General features: G+C 42.1%; 1 protein-coding gene across 1 annotated transcript; it reads right to left on the reverse strand.

The window, feature by feature from the left end:
* Nucleotides 1-215: 215 nt before the first annotated feature.
* Nucleotides 216-19,096, reverse strand: UNC93A (unc-93 homolog A). The gene is made up of 8 exons (XM_074168928.1): nucleotides 19,010-19,096; nucleotides 16,405-16,586; nucleotides 15,385-15,614; nucleotides 12,203-12,328; nucleotides 8,870-9,087; nucleotides 7,579-7,714; nucleotides 5,874-6,005; nucleotides 216-481 (listed from the first exon to the last, which is right to left on the reverse strand). Exons 1-8 carry the CDS (start codon nucleotides 19,094-19,096, stop codon nucleotides 216-218), a joined length of 1,377 nt encoding a protein of 458 aa, XP_074025029.1.
* Nucleotides 19,097-19,660: the final 564 nt, after the last annotated feature.

Here is a 19,660-nt window from a genome sequence, read left to right on the forward strand (position 1 = left end):
CGTCATCTGTATGAAAGGGTGAAGTCAGATAATCTTCACTTTTAAAGCTGAGATGTCAAAAGAGGCTTTTACTCCTAAGACATTTGCATTATACTGTTCTTGAAATCTGTTCCTTTACCCGCTTTCTGGAGATGGTAGATGTCAGAACACCCTTGGAGATGTGCCTGAAGAGCCAGCCAGCTTGCTTTGCCTCCATCACTTTGGACCCTGTTGGATTACATGTGTGTTTCCTGGGTGAGGGGTCCTACATTTTCCTTCTTTGTAGCAGTAGGTGTGCCACGGGAGTTCTTAGCTTCCAGGTATTCAACTGCTCCATATGTCACCATAGACAGCACAAGCACGGACAATAAAATGTACAGTTTGATGTAAACTTGCAATTTGGTGCTATAACCAAAGGCAATGACAAATCCACACGATTCCCAGAGACGGTAATTGGCAAAGGCAGCCTCCGTGTGCTTCTCAAATAAAACGCCATAGAGTCCTAGAAGGAAGCAGAGACACGGCTTGTGAAGATTAAGTCTGAAACCATAAGTTTTCTGCAAAGGGAATAAATGGACCACAATGGAGAAGACAGACCCTCCTTCATAAATGTCAGAGAAGGGGAAATACAAGGTTTGTCTTAAAACATTTTTTGCACTCCAGTGGATTGTTATAAGTGAAATAACAGAGCAAAAATTACAAAATAGAGAATATCAGAGAAAAAGGGAGAGGAAATAGGAGGGAAGAAGAAAGAATGGGTTCTATTGAAGTGAGATGGCAGGAAGTTTATTTTTCAAATTATCAGCCACAAAAGGGAAGATTCTGACAAGTAAGGAAGAAGATTAGATGGCCAGGAATGTCCCTTGATTATGTGGAAGCTCCACATATAACTATTGTTAAGGTTACACCAAGTCCTTACAGGCTTTCAAAGAACAGGCAGTTTTGTCTAGGAACATGGTCCTTAAGGACCAAGTTGCTCTTTCAGGTTGGGGTAGAAAGGATCAAAGAACCATAGGGACGTCCCTGCTGCCATTCTTCACCACATTTGTGGGGAATCTCCATGGACCATGCATGCACTGTCTACCTCTTCTTCAAACCATTTCTTTCACCCACCTAAGAACATGTAGAGACTGTTCAGGTAAAATGCATGTCCCTTGTTTTCACAAGAACTTGGCCTGAGGGAGCCCCCAGGTGAGGCTTGCACAGTGCTGCCCGTGGTAGCAACGTGTGCTATTCATACTCGCCACGTTAAGAGAAACAAACTGAGCCAAAACACTTAAATCAGAAAGTTGAGGAGTGTACTATAGCTGGACTCAGATTTAATATGCAAAGGAGATTTGCCTCTCTGAGATAACCAGGTTTTCAAATATTCCGCTCCTGGACGGGTTGACAAAAAGAATATCCTTAACACATACAGAACCTCTGGGCAGCAACTGGAAAACTTGCTTGACAAAGAGGCTCGGTTAAACTGATTATCCTAATGCAGTCACGTTCACTGGGAAGCTCCCACTGAGTCCAGTCAGCTGCACACCCACAACTGGGAGTCAGGGAGGGTTTCCCAGCCTCCAGCTCTGACTGGTTGGGCACACAAGAACGGGAAAGAGCTTGCTTTTCTCTGTGTGCTGAGCTAGCACCAGTGGTGATAACGAAGCAGGCGTTTGTACTGACTCAGCTGTGGTGTACACACAGGGAAGGGGAGGAATATCATGAACCTTGACTCTTCTCATCCACTTTCCCATCCAACAGCACATCTGTCTGAAATACGCACATTCAGCCGAAAGGCGCAGAGGACTACAAAGTCTGGGGAGGCTCAACTAAACCTTCAGTTTTGTTACGAAGGGGGGCACATCATCTGTATGTAAAAATTCACTGCTTCCTGATGATTATAAGAGGACATTTACTGAATGATTCAATTTAGAGATGATGGAAAACCTGGACAAGCGCATCACAAGATGTACTTAGTTCATTAAACTGCCTGAGGGTAGTGTGGTGTGAATTATTTTCTAATCCTTCATAGTTTTGCCTAATAAATGAACAAGTACATGTTATTCATATAACTCTGCTGATATGCCCTGTGTATCTTCTGAAAAGGGGTTCATGAGGGGGGCTTAATGTAGGAAGGTTTCTGGTGTGTAAAGATTCTGTTTTCCCTTCCTATTTTGAAGACACCTTTTTTGATCAAAAAAGAATGGGTGAGTTGAGTGGAGATCTAGCCCGAGGTTCAGCTATAGGAAGGCCTGACTTGGCAGTAAAGTTCTCGTTTCCAGGATCCATGTGTGGTACCAGCTAACAGTTACATAAGGGCATGATGCTGGTTTTGCCTCAAACCTAAACATTTGTCCTTATCACAAACACTGTTGGGTGCAATGTGGCACAAGTTGCCTGGCTGAAGCTTTAGCAGGACCTGCTGAGCTGACTGAGTTTGGAATTCTTGCATCTCGGTTCCACGGAAATTCTCCTCCCCGTTTACCGCTGCCCGTGTTCCCACTCTTTCCCCTGGTACTAGTAAGCATGGGTATATAACAGGACTGCTGGAAATCATTTGAGTCCAGGTTTATAAACTTTCCAGACTGATTCATATCCTTTCTAAAGATGCACGTCAGCCTGGAAAGAACTTTATTTTACTGTAGTCTACCCGATAATTCTGTGCTACACAATTGTTATGCCTCAAGTGCAGTTATTGCCAGGGGGATAATAATAGCAGCTGTGTTCAGGTTAGATAAGAGAGGGCACTACCCGCTCTGAAATGAAGCAGCTTTCACTGGAAATAAATGAGACTGTCCATATACGTACACAAAACTTTATAAGATGAAGTGACTCATCTACTGTGAGCCTACATGTCCTCTAGGGGGAACTCCAGCATTAACTATCCACTAAGCCATCTTCGATTACCATAAAACGCCTTAACTATGCGGCACAATGCCCCTGTATTATTCACTGGTTAATCTGCTGAGGCTCAAGCAGCACTCATGGGAGCTTGCCAAAGGAAGGACTGCAGACCTCGCTCTCCAACGCTGTTTTAGAGGCCTTACCTCACCTCATAGCCTTTGGAGTTGGGAATTTCTCATGTGATGTACATCTGTACAAAAGCGATGAAGGAGAGAAGAGATTTAGTCCTAAATGGGCATGTCAAACTGAAGATCCTGTTCTGGGATGCAGCATTATGGAGTAATGTCACTGCACTCTGTTAAGGTTTCATGTCATCACTTGATGTTTCAGTATGACAATGTGACAAAGCAAACTGTATAATTTTATAACTGGGAGCTGTGGAACAGCTGAACAAGGTACAGAAAAAAAAAGAAAAAAAAGATACTGTGCAAGCATGAGGAACTTTTTTTTTTTTTTTCCCAGCTAAGACAAGCATGAAATTTTCCCAAGTATCTTGCAGGATTCTGGGAATGGAGATGACCTGTTACTGTGCTGTAATAAAGGTCAGTCTTCTCACAGCACTGAAGAGCTCACTAGCCATCAAGTAAGCACAAAGCCTTGTCCTCTGGCTATGCCTCATCCAGGGGTTGGGAACTGCAGTCACTTCCCAGCCTCCTCTCTGACACTTAGGTCCTCTGTACTTATCCCTTTTGCTAGCGAGGGCACCAGGTGCCTCTTCATCAGCCATGCAGGGACCTTACTGAGGAGATGTCTCTCAAAAGACATCTCAAATGTACATAAATGCCTGAAGAGGATGGAGCCAGGGTCTCTTCAGTGGTGTCCAATGACAGGACAAGGGGTGAGTGGCACAAAGTGAAACATAGGAGTTTCCCTCTGAACATCAGGAAAGACTTTTTTTACTGTGAGGGTGACTGAGCACTGGCACAGGTTGCCCAGGGAGAGTGTGGAGTCTCCCTCCCTGGAGACACTCAAAAGCTCACTGTACATGGTCCTGGGTAGCTGGCTTTGGGTCACCCTGCTTGAGCAGTTGGACTGGATGACCTCCAGAGGTCCCTCTCAACCTCAATCCTTTTGTGGTTCTGAAAGAAGCCAAGTGTCTGAAGGCAAGGCTGTGGCTGAAGAAGCAGGAAATGAATGAACAGCTTTACTTCAGAGAGAGCAAATCTTTACAGATGTTGTCTTTCCATGAACCTGAATAATGAGAGCACTGATTTAAAATTGTACCAAAGACACAAGGCTGTGGGTTGGGATGAGAGGGTGTCACTTGATGTATGTGTTAACTGTCCTCTAAGGAATATGAGCTGGAGCTGCTCGAGGGGCAGAGAAGTTTGGCTGATCACTTCCATGCGTGTGGAGGGGGGACTCTACACGTGCTGGAAAGGAGATTGCTGTAAGTGGCAAGCAAAGGACTGTAGTGTTTTCCCTTTGGCTCTATAGGAGGAACATGATAATTGATCTAGTGGGTGAAATCACATAAGCTACTGAAGCAACCAGAGGGACCAGAGGGAGGAAAGCCAAGATGTATAACCTGATGTGGGCCCAGATGAGCTAGTTCTGTCACATGCATATTCCTATGGCATCAGCCAAATATGAATTTGAGACAGAGGGAAGCAATATTCATGAAATAAGAGGCAAAATATGGGAGCAGATGGGAGAGAACGTTAACTGTCTTACTGACACCAGCTATGGCATTGATTTAAAAAGAGTGTGACTGACAGTGATTAGCAGACTTCACTTCAAGTCGTCACAGACTATATAGCTCTTTCTTGCCCTCTCCAGCACTTTAGAGTCTGTCTTTAGTCTCTATAAGAGAACTTCCTCTAGTTTTGATTGAGGGATATGTTTAAATGATCCCTTATGAAAGTCGGTTTGTATCAGCTCATTATCTTAACGGTCAGTACATAATAATTGCACTGTATCACAAACCAGTAGAATATAAAAGATTATAAAAACATCTGTAATGCATTGGTTAAGAAGTCTAATGGTATACTTCCAGTAACAGACTCTTAGAAGAAGATTGTAAGAAATGAGGCAAGTATACAGTGATTTCCACCCCCCCAGACCCCTCCTCACCCCCCTCCCAGTGCCCTCCTGACTGGCAATCAAAGACATAGGGACTTTCTGATTGAGATTTCCTCTGGAGCCCCAGGCTTTAATAGACCCCAAGAACATTTTCCCCTGAAGTGATGTAATTCTAGCTTAAAAACATTTACATTTTTGGCAATGAATTCTATACTTTGATTATGTATTGTATGAAAAAAGCATTTCTTTTGATTTCTATAAAGCCTGATGCCTGATAACTTTATTTGGTGCCACTAGTTCTGTTATCAAGAGAAACAGTGAATTTCTAATCGCCTTTTCCATACTATTCATGATCTTACTGACTACTTTCTTACTTATCACTTGTCCAGGCTAAAGTGTTCTAGTTTGTTAGTCTTCCTTCAAGTGGAAGTCTCCCATGACTCTGCTCCTTTTTATTGCCATCTTATGGCTTATCACATCTGATTATGATTTTTGAAATGGAGCAAATCAGGACTGCATGGTTTTACTTGGCTGCATAATGTTGCTCTCTGTGGTTTTCTCCTTCAATTTTATTGTAATAACTCCTAACAGCCAATTTGCTGCTTCTTTTGTTGCTGAGCTTTGAGTTGATTTTTCATCCAGTGTTCTCCTTTGTTGCAAAAGACAGACTAAATGTATCATTCTTCTGAGTTTTCTAATTTTCTTTGAAATACTTATGCTCTTCTAGAATATTTATTCTGAATATCTGTTATCATCTTCTGCAGCGTTCTTCTCTCCTCATCTTGGAAAAATTTGTTTAATGAGTATTTTACTTTCTTATCCCCAACTTGTTCTTATTTCTTCTACTTTCCAATGAGCTAACATATTTCTTTTAGATGCTGTCTTAAACCCATTAACATTTTTATGCACGTGTAGTTTTATAAATACAAACATGCAGATTTTTATATCTCAAGAGAATTCATTTCATTGTCACCAGGACTTACCATTAGTTTGTGTCTGCCAAATGGCGTCAGACAGACCCCAAAGAGCAGGGAATATGAAAAACACAGCAAGCTGCTTAGGATGAGGTTTCCACAGCAGTAGTGCTATTATACAGGCGGTGTTTGTAACAGCGGCTGTTGATTTAGAAAGAAAGAAGAAAAATATAAATGCTATTACAAAAATGACAGATAGTGGTAGATAACACTTTCAAATTCTTCCCCCAACTAGAGCACAAGGCAGTCTTAAAATCTTTCTGGTTCATTGAGCTTTGCGCTGACTGAGTTGATATCACATGAAATACAAGACAATGCAGTCCTTTGGCAGGCTTCAATTAATAATTCTGGGCTGTGTCCTGGGCTGAGAGATCCTCGGCACTGATACGGCTGTTGCCCAAAGGACAAGAACTGCCACTGAGGAGGGGAAGGGGCTGCTGAAAGACTTGCAGTCACCATGTGAGGCATGTGGGAAGGGGGAGGAAGCACCGTTCTGCTCTCCTTGCCCAGTTCTTACATGTAGGTTTCCTTTCAGGGTCAGAGGAGACAGTTAAGGATATCTAGAGGGTCTGTGACTTTTTGTCTTTCTTTTTAAAAGCAGTATGTAAATGAGTGACTGATTCCTCCCCCCACAGGAGCACTTCTACAGGCTGAGTACAAAGACATTAAACTGAACTGGGAGGTTCAGAGGTCTTGCATTTTTAATCATCATCATCATCATCATCATCATCATCATCATCTGGGATTTTTTTTAAATCTGAAATGAATTTCATAGGGTGAAACATCCACCTATGACAGACGTACAGAAGAATATCTGAACTAGTGATTGCAGCATAAAGGGCTCTAAATTTCTTCTTCCTTGCCCAGGTTTAAAATTTCCTGTGGAGGAAAATGCCTAGAATACCTAGATGCACATTGACTCAGTCAGTCAAATTTCTAATAACAGAGGTTACTGTGTAATGGAAGTAAGGTATCAGAACACTTCAGTATGAATGGCTTAGTGGATATGGGGCAACTAATGAAATATTTCTTGGTATTTTTCTGCCTCCATTACTCTGTTACTCATTGGAACAGTGTTTTCTGAAGAGGGAGATGTTCTTCAATATACAAATCTCTTCTCATGACAACCTGAAAATTACTGTCCCATGCAGAGGCCTTCAAATTATTCTAGCCTGACACACTGGCATATGATTTTATCTTTTATTTTTCTCCCTATAGAGCAAGTAGTGAAAAGGACACCAGACCAACCTCTGAAAATCTTCCTGGTTGCTTAAATTCCAAGTTCACCATCCCCAGAGACTCAAATAAACAATGTGTCTCATGAGGTTTGTAGTTGCTTTCACTCCATAAAGGTGAGGAGGTTTCACCCAAATAGAGAAATCCTTCTCAGGTATAGCGTAGGACTCAACATCTGCATTGTAACATCGTTTATCACTGGTAAAGAGCTGTGCATTAGAGCTGTGAAGCAGCCAAGCTGTAGGACACTTTCTGAGCAGATAGCACCCTCAAAAGCGAAATGATGTAAGGCAATGGCCTCACCACCACGGTTAACTGTGCTGCCTATCTTCTCATAAATGAAGTTTGCGTCCAGATTAACTTTGGAATTAATTGATGGCTGAGAGCGAGCTCTCCCTTTGTAGTGCATGCAAAGGGGGGAGCACTGGATTTGATATATTACATGAGGTGATCAGTCTTTCAAGTGACCTTTACATACCTAATGCAAATAGAAGTTTTCTACCCGTGAACTGAGAGATCTTTCCAAAGAGCAGAGAGCAGAGGGAATTTACAGCTGAAAAGCAGATCATCACATAACCAACGTAATGTATCCCCAGGGCACAGGTCACATACGTCTGGAAGAGAAGAGACAGCGGTGACATGTTTTCTTCAGTGAAAATATGCAGCTAAGGTTCAAGGGTCTTAGCCTGAGTATTTGGAAAATAACCAGCGAGGATGAGATCAAAGGAGCACAGCTACAGAGTTTGCTGACAAGTCCCTGGCGTATTGACATAGCTGGCCTTCAGCAGCAATATTCCTAACCCAGTTCCCAATTAGACCGATGCCATGCAAACAGAGCAGTAACAAGCAGGAGAAGAAACCAGAGCACTGCTCACTGTGCAAATAAAACTCCTAGAAGTGTCACTAGGAATTTTCTGCCCTTCCCTTCATAGCCCAAGAGATGAAAATTGACAGTCATCACTGTGGTCATTGCAGAGCAGTGCCCAAGAACTGAAGAGGACCTCACCTATAAGAGCATACAGCCAATGGAGACGGCCATGGTGTGAGTGCCCCTTTCAATCCATTCAAAAGGCAGCAAGTGCACTCTTCCGTCTGCTTATATGCAAGATTTGAAAGCCTAAGTGTCAAATAAGCAGCTCAGGAAGCTTTCTCCCTTTCTTTGACGGCTTTCTCAATGAATGTCTGGAGAACACATCTGCTGTGGGTCCAGATTTGTAGAGAAACTGGAGGAGCAGAGGTGGTTTTGATCATTTCAGGCCGTCAGGGTTTGGACCTGTTGCACTAATGACAGGTGAGGGCTTTCAGCCAGCCACGTTGTTTGCCCTCGTACCATAAAGATTCTCAAAATAAAATCTGTGGTATGTGTGCTGACTTGCACTTACACAAACTCTAGGGAAACCAGAAGGAAGGAAGATATAAAAGCTTTGCGGACTTCTGGCTTTTTTCCCAGTTTGTTATTTACAACAAGCTGAGGAGTTTGAACCTGTAGTTCTCTGCTGTGGCCTTCGCTGCTGAGTTAAGCTCTCTACAGCTTTTTAAGGCTGTTCCAAGGGACATATTTACTGCGGGCCTCTCCTGTTTGAAGATGTCACTCAGAGTTCATTCAAGTAGAAGTAAGCAGTAATTTAGCAATCCACAAATCACCATAGAAAACATCTTCATTTAACACGTAAATATAGATCAGATGCAATAGTGAGATTGCACAAAAAACAATCTGACAAAGGCACAAAAATAATCAGACACAAACAGATTTTCATTGTCATCCACACCTTTGTGTAGTCACCAGAAAGAAATCCCTGTTCAAACCCACTGTACATTGTCAGAGGGATTAGAAGACACTGTCTTTTATCTTTAAGATGCTTGAAAGTTGCTAGGAACGTAGACCAAAAGGATGGAGTCTCTAGTATTTCTTTCTCAGTCTCTGCTTGGTCAGATTTGATCTGGTCCAGAAACATAACAATCAGCAACACAGCTAGCACACCACTAGCTGCAAAAACAAAACAAAAAGTTCATGAAAAAATGAGGAATGCTGGAAGAATGATGGGAAGTCGCTTGCTGCTGTTATTGTTCTGACTTAGTGCTTTGCTCTGTGTGGGATGTTTTGGCAGATGCATCTGATTCCGCTTCACTGTAAAGGCCATTTCTGTGTAAACAAGGAGGCCTGATCTACATTCACATCTTCTGCATACAGCTGTGCACCTCACAAATCCCCTTGGGTTAGCTGTGAGTGGCCTGTTGTGACAGCCGCTGGGCCCTGGCCGGTTGTGACAGCCGCCGGGCCAGCTGTGCGGCCGCAGAGGGTGATCTCTCACCCTTCCAGGGCACGCCAGGGGTCGCAGGGACGGGGAGCTGGCCAGAAACAGCTCCCTCAGGAGCTATCAAAAGGCTTTAAATCAACATGAGAGAGGAATACTCACTTCCAGTGCCAAGCTTTTCGTGGCTAGAGAGGGATCTTCCTTCAAATACATGGAAAGAAAAATAAAGGGCTAGAAGGAGAACTGCTGTCTTGGGTCTGGTATATGTTGCTTTTGGTTTGGTTTTTTTTGGTCAGCTCAGAGCCATGATTTGAGTATGGAATATGTGCTTTTTTAAACGTGATAGTGGGCAACTCTGGGTGACTTGAAAAAGATGGAAGTTACAGCTTTGAGTCTATAAGGATGATGGAGCTGGACTCTTTTCAGTGGTTTCCAGTGATAGGACGAGAGGCAACGGGCACAAGCTGGAACACAGGAAGTTCCATTTAAATATGAGGAGAAACTTCTTTACGGTGAGGGTGACAGAGCCCTGGAACAGGCTGCCCAGGGAGGTCGTGGAGTCCCCTACTCTGGAGGTTTTCAAGACCCGCCTGGATGCAGTCCTGAGTGATGTGCTCTAGGCAATCCTGCTTCAGCAGGGGAGTTGGACTAGATGATCTCTAGAGGTCCCTTCCAACTCTGAGAATCCCGTGATCCTGTGATTTCCTAGCAGAAGCAGCATATGAAAGAATACATGGGGTAGTTAATCAGAAAATGATTATGTATGTATCAGTCTAGGTTTGTTGCTTGTGGAGTGAATCAGTATGATTTTTTTCATGTTATCAAGAAGATAACTGTGGCTCATAATATACATTACGCAGCCACAGATTCACAACTGATTGCTTTGTTACAGATGGAAGACATGACTATGTTTCCTCTCTTACTTATGCTGACTAGAAATCCATCCACAGAAACAAGTGGAGTTCAGAGTAAGAGGAAAACCAGGCACCTCTTCCCATCCACATTGCCCATTTAGCGTGCTCCTGTGTTACTGTGTGGCTGAGCTGTAAACCCTTGGTGGTGTAAGTAATTGTTGGTTCTGCCAGGGTGTTCATTAGTGCTTGTGGGCTGATTGCAGGACTTAAATAGGTGAGAGCAGGACATCCACATTTACAGGACAAATATTCAAACAAATATGTCAGATGAATCAAGAAGCATCAGAAAGATACTAACCACTATTAAGCCATGCAATTACTTATCTCCTGTAATTGCTCTTGATTTATTTGGCATATTTTGGTTGGAAGAGACCTTTGAGATTACGAAGTCCAACCATATGAACATAAATAGAAACATGTTCTTGAGAAAACTAAACAACAAAAGGCGTATCCATTATTGTCTCCGCCCAAGGTGGGCAAAATATGTATTCAGCAACCAAATAGAACAGACACTTAAAAACTGTCTGTGAATGAAATATTTAGCTATTTGGTTTCCCTTGAGGTAGGAAAAGACATATCTTTTATTAAGAGCTTAAAAGAAAAATGAAACCCTACCGACGCAGGGTCAGTAGACAGCAGGATTGCATTCATTTTGCATGAGCAAAGCCTAAGGGAGTGCTGTATATGTTAGTCATCAAATTTAAATTTAAACTTGTGAGCCAAACCTGCCTTTAGCAGAAAGGCATCAGCTTCAGCACACTCTGGAAGGGAAGCGGGGGAGGTTATTCTTTGCATTTTCTCACCAATTAGGAATGGATGTTGGGGAATGAGGGAGGGTTTGCTGTGATGCACTTGTCTGGTGTGGACTGGCTCTCACCAGATCACATACCCTCTGTTTGAACATATGAGAAATTCCATGCATCTCAGCATAGAGAGCACATCTATGTGCAGAGACTGCAAAGATATTTTAACAGAGCTAAGGTGACATATTGCCTTGCCAGATACTTCCCTTTATCCAAAGAACTTGTTTTGAGCTGGATATTTTTTGAACTTTCCTCGCTGAATTAATCTTTGCATACCTATTTTTGTCTTTCCGATTTTTGATGGCATCAGCCTTCCCTGTCTGTGATTCCTTTGTAGCCTTATGCAAGGAAGGTCTATAGCAGCTGTAGTTACTAAATGGGAGACGTGCCAGTTCGCCTAGTGCTTCTCTTTATCTTTGGCTTTTACATTAAGGTATTATAATTCAAGCATCACAGCTGAGAATTGACTGAAGTTGTAAAATCTCATCAGGGATCCAAAAACCTCCCCCCAGACGATTGCATGTTCTGGGAGCCATGGTTCAGGTCCACCTCCCTCTAATTACAGTGCAGTTTTTGTGCTAAAGCTGTTTTACAGGTGGTAGGACATCAGCCAGTTCTAATAGGCGTTCCCAGATGACTAGGAGTCGGTGAGTTCAAGTACCACTAGCAAAGCTGCTCTTAGCATCTTGGACCTCTGGATGCCTATATAAATCTGCCCAATGCCATCAGTAACTACTTCACTATTGCTGATTCTGAAGATAGTGAATTTTAAACTCTCTCATACATAACTGCATACGCTGCTGCAAGCCTTTAATTACAATGTGGGCATCCTTTTGATTCTGTAGAGCAACACGGACATAGGGTGGAACAGTGGGGTCACCATACTGGTTTTCCAGGTGAAAAGTGTAAAAGATGTCTTTCTCCTTCAGACAAAAATGATACAGCACTGGCACAAAGCATTTGAAACTAGTTGGGAAGGATTTGTTTACAGCTCTCACATATCTTATTTCCTTTTAGCAAATTGGATTGAAGGATGAAGTTGGAAACTTAATCTGCAAAGTCATGCTAGGTTTCACAACTAGTAGGTTCCTCATCAGTGATATTCATTAAAGATTGGGTGGATTACTTACCAGTGTAGATCCCTAGCAGAGTGTAGATTAAGGAGTTGGAGGGTTGCGCTGACCCAGTGGTGTTAGTGGTATCACTCATGCAGTCATACGCGCCGCAGCAGGCCAGGTGTTCTTCTGAGATTTCCACTGATCAGTAAGAACCAGAAGAAAGGCAGGACAGGGAAGAGATTAGATAAGTGTACACTATATGTAAGGATATAGGGAGAAGGGAATCCAGTGCTTGGTGATTGGTTCTGGTTTCAAATCCTTCTTAATTACAGATGTTTAACTTCAGAATCCCAGTTTAATACACAAAAAATTGGTTTAACAGAAACAGTTGCTCAAGACAGAACACTGAATTGATGGTTATGTGGAGGCGTGGACTAAAACCAGAGGCTTAAATCTGAACACAAGCTCAATTTGCACTATTTAAAGTTGCAGTGTGTATCTGTACCTCTTAATGGTAATATCCCACAAGACAGGTCTTTCAGTTTACACCACCACTGAGCTGATGGACCTCAGTTCTTACAGCCAGAGCACATTATCCTCCTCCAGGTAATTTCTGTATGTTATAGAAACAAAAACCACCTCAACACATCTTTTTGTTTTATCAATTCAAATTATGATTACCCACTAATGCAGTCTTCCAAGAAATCAGCATTTCCTGGCTTTATTACTTTATTACTGGCTTTATTACTCTTTTAGAACATACTTGCAACTAGAGCAGTTTGGCAGGGTTTGGAGTAAGACCTTTGCTTTGTTTAGTCCCACCAGTGTTTTGCTGGGCACGTGTCAAAGCCACACACAGTGTGTACTCAGGCACCCTGTGTGTCACCACAGCACTGTGCCCACTTCCTCCCGTACTCTCTCTGTAAAGAAAAAATACTAACCCAAAGTGTGAGCCTGAATAAGCTGTGTAGTGGGGAAGTGATCAAAAAAGCATACAATTATTTCAATGCTTTCACTGCAGAATTTGTCACTGGCTCAAGCATAATAAAGGGCAATACAGTGTACCTTGGCTGATTCCTTAAACAGGACTTGGACTGTAATTTTTCAATTAGGGTTATTGTGTAACTACTTTTAGTGTGTTTTTCCCTGTTGCTTCCAGTCAAAACTGCTGCAATGTGAACCAGCTGTTTAACGAGCTTCATAAACAACTTTAGGTTCAACATCAGATAAAACTTCATAACAGAAAGAAAACTATTACCTTATTATAGCCAGTGGCTACCACTACACAGTTTTGAACAAACAGACCATCAGTAAAATTACCATATGCAAAAGATTAGTCACACTAGTGGAGTGTGGAAGTGTGTAAAACAAGTTTTTTATCCCTTCATGGGTCATCTGAAGATGAAGATGCACAGGCAATCAGTGATATGGAAGCTGCAAGGCAGGGTTTGCTCTTTTCTTCTGGAAATAAGGCTGCAATATTGATGAGTAAGAAAGGATGACTCTTGTAATTTACATTGATTACTGTCTTCTGTTGTAGTATTACCTCATAGTGTAGCTTGCCTTGCTGTGTCTGGATGCAGTGATGCAAGCAATATGTCAGGTGTATGTACATGTATGAATTTTATGCATTTTGATTCTCAGGTACGTACTGTATCTTTCAGACTGCCCAGTGAAATTATACATTTAAAGTATATGGGCAATATGGGGGGATATCTTTGCTGCACTGATGGAAGAGAGGAAAAGAAGGGAGTGCCCGGAGACCCTCATCCCCCTGCAAGAAGCTCCCTCTAGTTTAAAGCTGAGTCTCACTGAGAAGGCACGGTTGGGAAGCTTAGAATACGACTGCTCGTCACTGTTGTGAAGATATGCAAGGCCTTTGGCTTTGAGAGCTGTTCATAGCGCACCTCCCAGGACCACAGAATATCCTGAAATCCAATGTAACTGATAAAAAATAAGTAAAAGTTAGAGTTTCATTAGAATTTAGAGGAACACCCTCAGATGCAAAACTAGGAGAGGATTTTCAAGATAGAGTATTTTAGTCCTCTTAGTAACATCACTTAACATGATGTGTGCTGTGAGGAAGAGGAGAGTAAAATAGTTGCAGTCTGCGCAGACCCCACAGCTGCACCACAGCCTCTGCCCTGCAAATGAAATCAGAAAGGCCATTCCATCCTTAGACATCGCGTGGCTCAGTGGTCAGGTCAGCAGGGCTCAGTTGCACTTGATACAGTCCTTTAGCATTCTGCTTTGATAGTGTCTCATCTATATCTGCTTGAGTTTAAAGGAAGCATGATTCTCCACGCGTATCATGCCTTGTGACAACTACTGTGCCATAAACCCAAGGATTCAAAGATTAAAACCTCCCTGACATTTAGGTTTAACTGAATACCTATTTGAATACCCTCCAGAGGACATAGTGCCTAACTGAGCTGGGGAAAAGAGGTAACTTCCTGCTGTTCATAGTAGCAGTGTATATGGAAAGCTCTTTCCATGTCCATCCTATTCTGACTTTGACAGGATGGGGAATGCAGGGGAGACTGCAATGCGAATACACTGTAACACTTTGAATCTGTAAGGTGGCATCCAACTATTAATTTATCTTCACAACTGCCCTTTTAAAGCTTACACCAATTACAAGCATGGGAAATGAGGGCAGCACTGTTGAGTGATTTCTTCAAGCTACATCGGCATCTGCTGTCTGAGCCTGAAATACAGCAGAGGAGCCCTGGCAGGCAGACTCCTACCAACAGCTACTTCTATTTCTTCTGGACAATTCTGTAAAGCACTCATTTTCAGCAAGCACCAGCATCAGCTTGACTAACCTTGAATGTTTAACAGCAAATTAATTCAATACTACAAGCTCTGTGAAAAGGCTGCTTTAGTGTTTCGCCTTTTGTTTTAACCACTTTAAATAGAAGTCAGATGTGAGAGACTGTCACTGCCAGCAGCCTATCTATGCTTTACGACACAGGGGTGGAATTCAAAAGGAATTCAATAGACATCTATTTTTGAGCCAGCTGTCTGAACTCGCTTTAGAGCTGATGAAGAGTTGATAGAAAATAGAGCAATTTAGCCCATCTATTTCAGACATCTACCTTCAGATGAGCTAAGTCACATCTGAAGTGCCTGTTTCCACTGACTATGAAGGCAATCGAGGGTCACTAGCTCAGCTACAGCAATCTACCCTTTAACTGTCTAGAACGAGTTGATGTTTATAGAAAGAGGTGTCAAGATTTTAAAATATATTTTACCTTTATTGGAAGCTTGACTAAATATCAAGGATGAGATAAGATTTCCCCAGATGCCGGCGGACTGAAATATCAGAAAGAAGACCCCAAAGTATTGGTTGATAATGTCCTTCCCATTTTTTCCTGCTTTCTCAGCATAAGAATTGCCAGCAATGGTGAGGTAAGTGCATTTGGCAGACCAGAGGGGTGCTCCTCCTAAGCCCAGGATCACAGAGGTAGGGATTAGTGTGTACCTGCCAAAGAACACTTTATTTAGCATAGTTATCATCCATTAGCATAATAATCATTTGCCCAAAGATCCAGAAGCAAAAACAGACATCAAAGAAATAGATTTATCCTTTGTGTGATTCAGTAAATATACTACATGAAGCCAAGAAAGGGCCAGTCCTATGAAGCTTAGGATGGGCAAGCACTCCCAGCTGTGTCCAGGAGCTAGGTCTAGGTGAGACTGGCTAGGTATGTGCTCATGTGCCCTGTCCTCTTGAAACTGAGAATTAAATTGAACCTGCGCTTCAGAAGATGGATCACAACAAATTTCCTCTGCAGAGCTGCATCCCAAGTCACTGGAGGGCAGAAGTACGTGGTTCATCCACTTCTGAAAGGGCAAGGCAGGAGCTGGCCTCCTTCTGTGGTCCTCTGCTGCCAGAGCCACTGCCTGGAAGACAGCCTTCCCTTCAATCTTTTAAAAAGCAGTCCTAAAAATCATTTGGATTTTAGATGAAGCTTCTAATTTTATTTTTTTCTCTGAAAAGAAATGTCTGCTAAACACATGAGTTAGAGAAGCAACTTCAGGTAGGCGGATGGATGCATTCATTCTGGCTTTTTGCATATTTTCACCTCTCTGCTTCACCTGCTACTGGATTTCTTTATCCCTGTTTCTCACAGGTAACACCTTTTGCATCCAACTTTCAAATCCACAAGACAGAAGTTAAAGTAGGAATTGAGAAGAAAAAGAAGAAAGAATTTCTCCCTTACCGATTTTGTTCAAACACAATAGACAGGGTTAAAGTATTTAAATTGTACCAGCTAGCGTAGAAGTTCCCTAAGGAGAACGCGATGTAGCAGCACATAGAGCCTGCAATGGTCCACTTGCAGCCCAGCTTCTTGATGAGGATTGGAGGGAGGAACATGGACGATAAGATGAGTGCAGCATAGAGAACACTAAGGGAAGCAACGCCCAGGCCTTCTTCGGAGTTGAGACTGCTCTGCATAGACAAAAACAGCAGTTGAGACAAATTTTATCATAGGCACATATTACTATGGTGTACAGAGAGTGGCTTCAGTCAGAAAGAGAGACACGGAAGGTGGGGCTGGGTATTGCTCTCTCCTTTCCCCAAAGCAGCCTGATTATGGATTTATTGTTTTCCTCACAATGATAGCCCATTTATGAAAATATGATACAGGACCAGGTGAAAATTCCTCACATTCAAAGCTTTGGTAAGTCAGACTTTAAATAATTTAATGTAATTTGTTTGAGTTTCTCTTTGAAAGCAAGCTGAATAGGGGATAACCTCTTCTCTTGGCCATTCCTTTTTGTCTCGGGTAGCAATATCCTCAGATCTGCATTGCAAGGGCTGACTTAGCAACAGTGGAAGATTCTTTGCTTTAAACTACAGGTCTGATAATTTCTAAATTCTTCAGAGGCCAAGGTCCAAATATCCTAATATGTTCATAGCAGCCCTTTGTAGTTGGAAGTAATTGATTCACTCACATTTTCACAAGGGAGGAATAAGATCTTACTGATCTAACCAGGTTTTATATTTTTATGCTCAAAATGGTTCTCTTATCTCGATGCTGTAAAAGTTGCAATGAGAAGAGCAAGTGGATGCTTATCAACATTTTCTTGTTGGTTTTCCAAGCTTACATGATTTTGAAAGGGGGTGTGGGTGCAGGGGTGTGGGGGTAACACTGGAGAGCACTGGAAGAGAGCTGGTAGCTGCGCTAAACACTTCCAAGTCCAGTGGTGACTGCATGGTCCAGCCACAAAGGACCATGGTAGCAGCTGCATGGCTCCCTTGGCGAGAAGCAGGCATCAAGACGGTGAGGTGAGGAAGGAATTTTCTCTGTCAAGCAGTGTACACATATTTGGGAATCAGAATGGTTGGTTTGTAAAAAGGCAAAGAGGCTCCCTGATCACTGAGGTCTTATTTTTGAAACACCAGATGCCTGGTTTTGTCAGCTGTAGCTTCCAAAAGTTAGGAGCCAGGACTCCAAAATCATATGATTAGCTTAATTGTTACTGGTTTGGGGTTTTTTGGTTTATATTTTTTGGGGGGAGGGGTGGAATGTTGAAATGAATGTTGCATATTTTAAATGCTTCTCCTGCAGGCTACAATACAATAAAATAACCGATTTATGATTGTGTCTCAGCAGGTCCTCTTTAGCCACCAAGACAAAATGGAGAGAAAGGAGAGCTACTTTGTGAATCAGCAGCACTCCCTCCTGCAGCATTAGAGGAGGCTGTACGTTCCAGCACTTAACCTGAGCATGCACCTTTTCAGATGGTGGGAATGACTCATAGCTTCTTGGGTTTATCATTCCCCTCCTCTTTAGTCTGCCCAGCTTGTAACATTTCCATCCATTTTTGGGACTGTTTTTGCAGAACTTCCCTGAACTTGGAATTTGACAGTGTCAGCAAATAGAAAATGCGCAAGGAGAAGAGAAGAGAAGAGAAGAGAGAGGTGTCCAGAGCTAGCAGGGAGCTCCTGAAATGAAGTCAACCCCTTGTTATTGCAAAGAAGTTTATCATGTTCTATATCAAGCTCCACCTGTAAAGCATACAGATTTCCACACCAATTGGAAAATCCTTCTAGAACCCAGTCGGTCAGGATCATTTTTTAATATCCTGCCTAAACTTCCTCATGGATGGCTTATATCCATTTATTTTTCTTTATACTAGAAGAGTCTTCTAGACTGAAAAATTCCTCCTTGTGTTTATTTACTCTGACGTATTCATAGACAGTAACAGTAACCCTCAGTCTTTTATTATGGCCATGCTAAACAAACCATCTCCGATGGTACCCTGAGTGTGCAAGTAATTCTAGAAACCATCTCTGCTACTGTGTTTTAAGATGTTAATGTCAATACAAACCACAGCTGTCTGTGATTTAAAATAATATTTTTATTATTATTATGTTACATCATGATACCAGGAATTATTGTATTATTTTATACTTATATTGTTTAATGGATTTCACCTACATTTTTATTATTTTACATTGCTGTATAATAATTATAATAATAAAATCATAGCAATTTAGAAACATTCAGAACAATCCTTTTTCAGAAATGAAGTTTGTTTTCCATTTTGCATTATCTTCTTTTGATAAAAATCTCAGAGAAATCTAGTTTTCACTCAAACAGCTTTTGTGGACCTAAAGAAGTAGTCTGACACAAGTATTCAAACTATTTGAGAAGTACTAGAATAAAATATTTAGTAAATGCTATGGATCTGAGCGAGGGATACTAACCTGCATGAAACTGGTGTCCTAACTCACCTCATAAACAAATATTGTGCATGCCTTCCTCACAGAAACTGGGGAAAGACTGCCAGGTTTCACACAACCAGCTGGCCTCATGCCCTCCCAGGCCAGCTGTCCTGCCAGCCAGTGGGAGATGCTCCACTTACCTGTAGGCTCTGGAGTCCTCCATAAGCAGTGAAGAGAAGTAAAAATCCGAAAGAAATGACCAAAACATTCTTAAGATTCCTTTCCATGTTGATTCATACAAGACAAAAGGTCTGCCAGTGTGCAGAGCTGATCCAATTATTCCAGGGGATGCTTTGAGTTGGAGAAAAACAGCTTATGCTTTGTTGGAAAAGGTCACTTCTCACTGCATTTGTAGAGGAAAGAGTTGTTAATTATTTGATGATTGGCCAGTGAACTTTACTTTTTCTGATAGTGAAAACTCCTTACAGAGTTGTTACTCATTCACCTGCGTGACTATGGCAATAACGAGCACTCCCAAAGGACATCAGTCAGGTTTTATTAGCTAGGTATGTAAGTCACTTGCAACACTTGGACCGATTTTAGTATAACAGGTTCTCTCCTATCGCTAGCACAGAAGAAATTGCAAGCAGTGAAATGATTGTCTGGCATAAAGATACACTAATCCATAAGGGGCAAAGATTAAAACATCGCACTGAAAGCTATATTAGGCCTATCGCTTAACTAAGGTTACAAAAGCGTACTAGGAAGTGAGATCGGTTGTGTTTCAGTGTTGTCTGCACACACCGGCTCTATTGCTGCGCAGCGTACTAAAACAAGGGTGCTGCCTGCTT

This window comes from Numenius arquata, chromosome 2 (genome assembly GCF_964106895.1).
Source record: "Numenius arquata chromosome 2, bNumArq3.hap1.1, whole genome shotgun sequence".
NCBI lineage: Eukaryota > Metazoa > Chordata > Aves > Charadriiformes > Scolopacidae > Numenius > Numenius arquata.

Excerpts from the sequence above, each read along its gene's own strand:
- UNC93A (XM_074168928.1), bottom strand. The coding sequence starts at position 19,096 with ATGGAAAGGAATCTTAAGAATGTTTTGGTCATTTCTTTCGGATTTTTA. Across the intron at positions 7,715-8,869 it reads TTTCTGGTGACTACACAAAG|ACGTATGTGACCTGTGCCCT; the intron begins GTGTGGATGACA and ends CTTCTCTTCCAG. Across the intron at positions 6,006-7,578 it reads AAAACTTCTATTTGCATTAG|CCGCTGTTACAAACACCGCC; the intron begins GTATGTAAAGGT and ends CTAAATCAACAG.